At 59.5% G+C, this 304-nt stretch overlaps 1 protein-coding gene across 1 annotated transcript in view; it reads right to left on the reverse strand.

The window, feature by feature from the left end:
* LOC119586726 overlaps window positions 1-304 on the reverse strand; it is a gene marked incomplete at its 3' end in the record, with an annotated part of 2,263 nt that continues 1,959 nt past the window's right edge. The window contains 1 exon segment of the mRNA XM_037935454.1: window positions 1-297. Within this exon segment, the coding sequence (XP_037791382.1) occupies window positions 49-297 (249 nt within the window).

Here is a 304-nt window from a genome sequence, read left to right on the forward strand (position 1 = left end):
ATGTGTGTGTGTGTATAAACACACGCATATGTGTGCGTTGGGGAATCTTCATAGTAACCTCTTCTTTGTAAGTGTCTGTATGGAAGGCCTGTCGAAAGCCGAGGCTTCAGGGATGCGACCAGCCTCCTCATATTCATGTTCAGACCTCGACCGACTTCTAGCCAAGTGCTCCTCGGGGGCGTGGGGCATCCTAGCGCGGGCGCCTTGGATCCTAGAATGGGGCGGGCGGGGGGCGGGCTCCAAGTAGGCGGGGTCGACGGCGGTTGGGTATGGCGGCACTTCTCGGCCTCGCGCCGGCTGTAGG

Source organism: Penaeus monodon, chromosome 21 (assembly GCF_015228065.2).
Source record: "Penaeus monodon isolate SGIC_2016 chromosome 21, NSTDA_Pmon_1, whole genome shotgun sequence".
NCBI lineage: Eukaryota > Metazoa > Arthropoda > Malacostraca > Decapoda > Penaeidae > Penaeus > Penaeus monodon.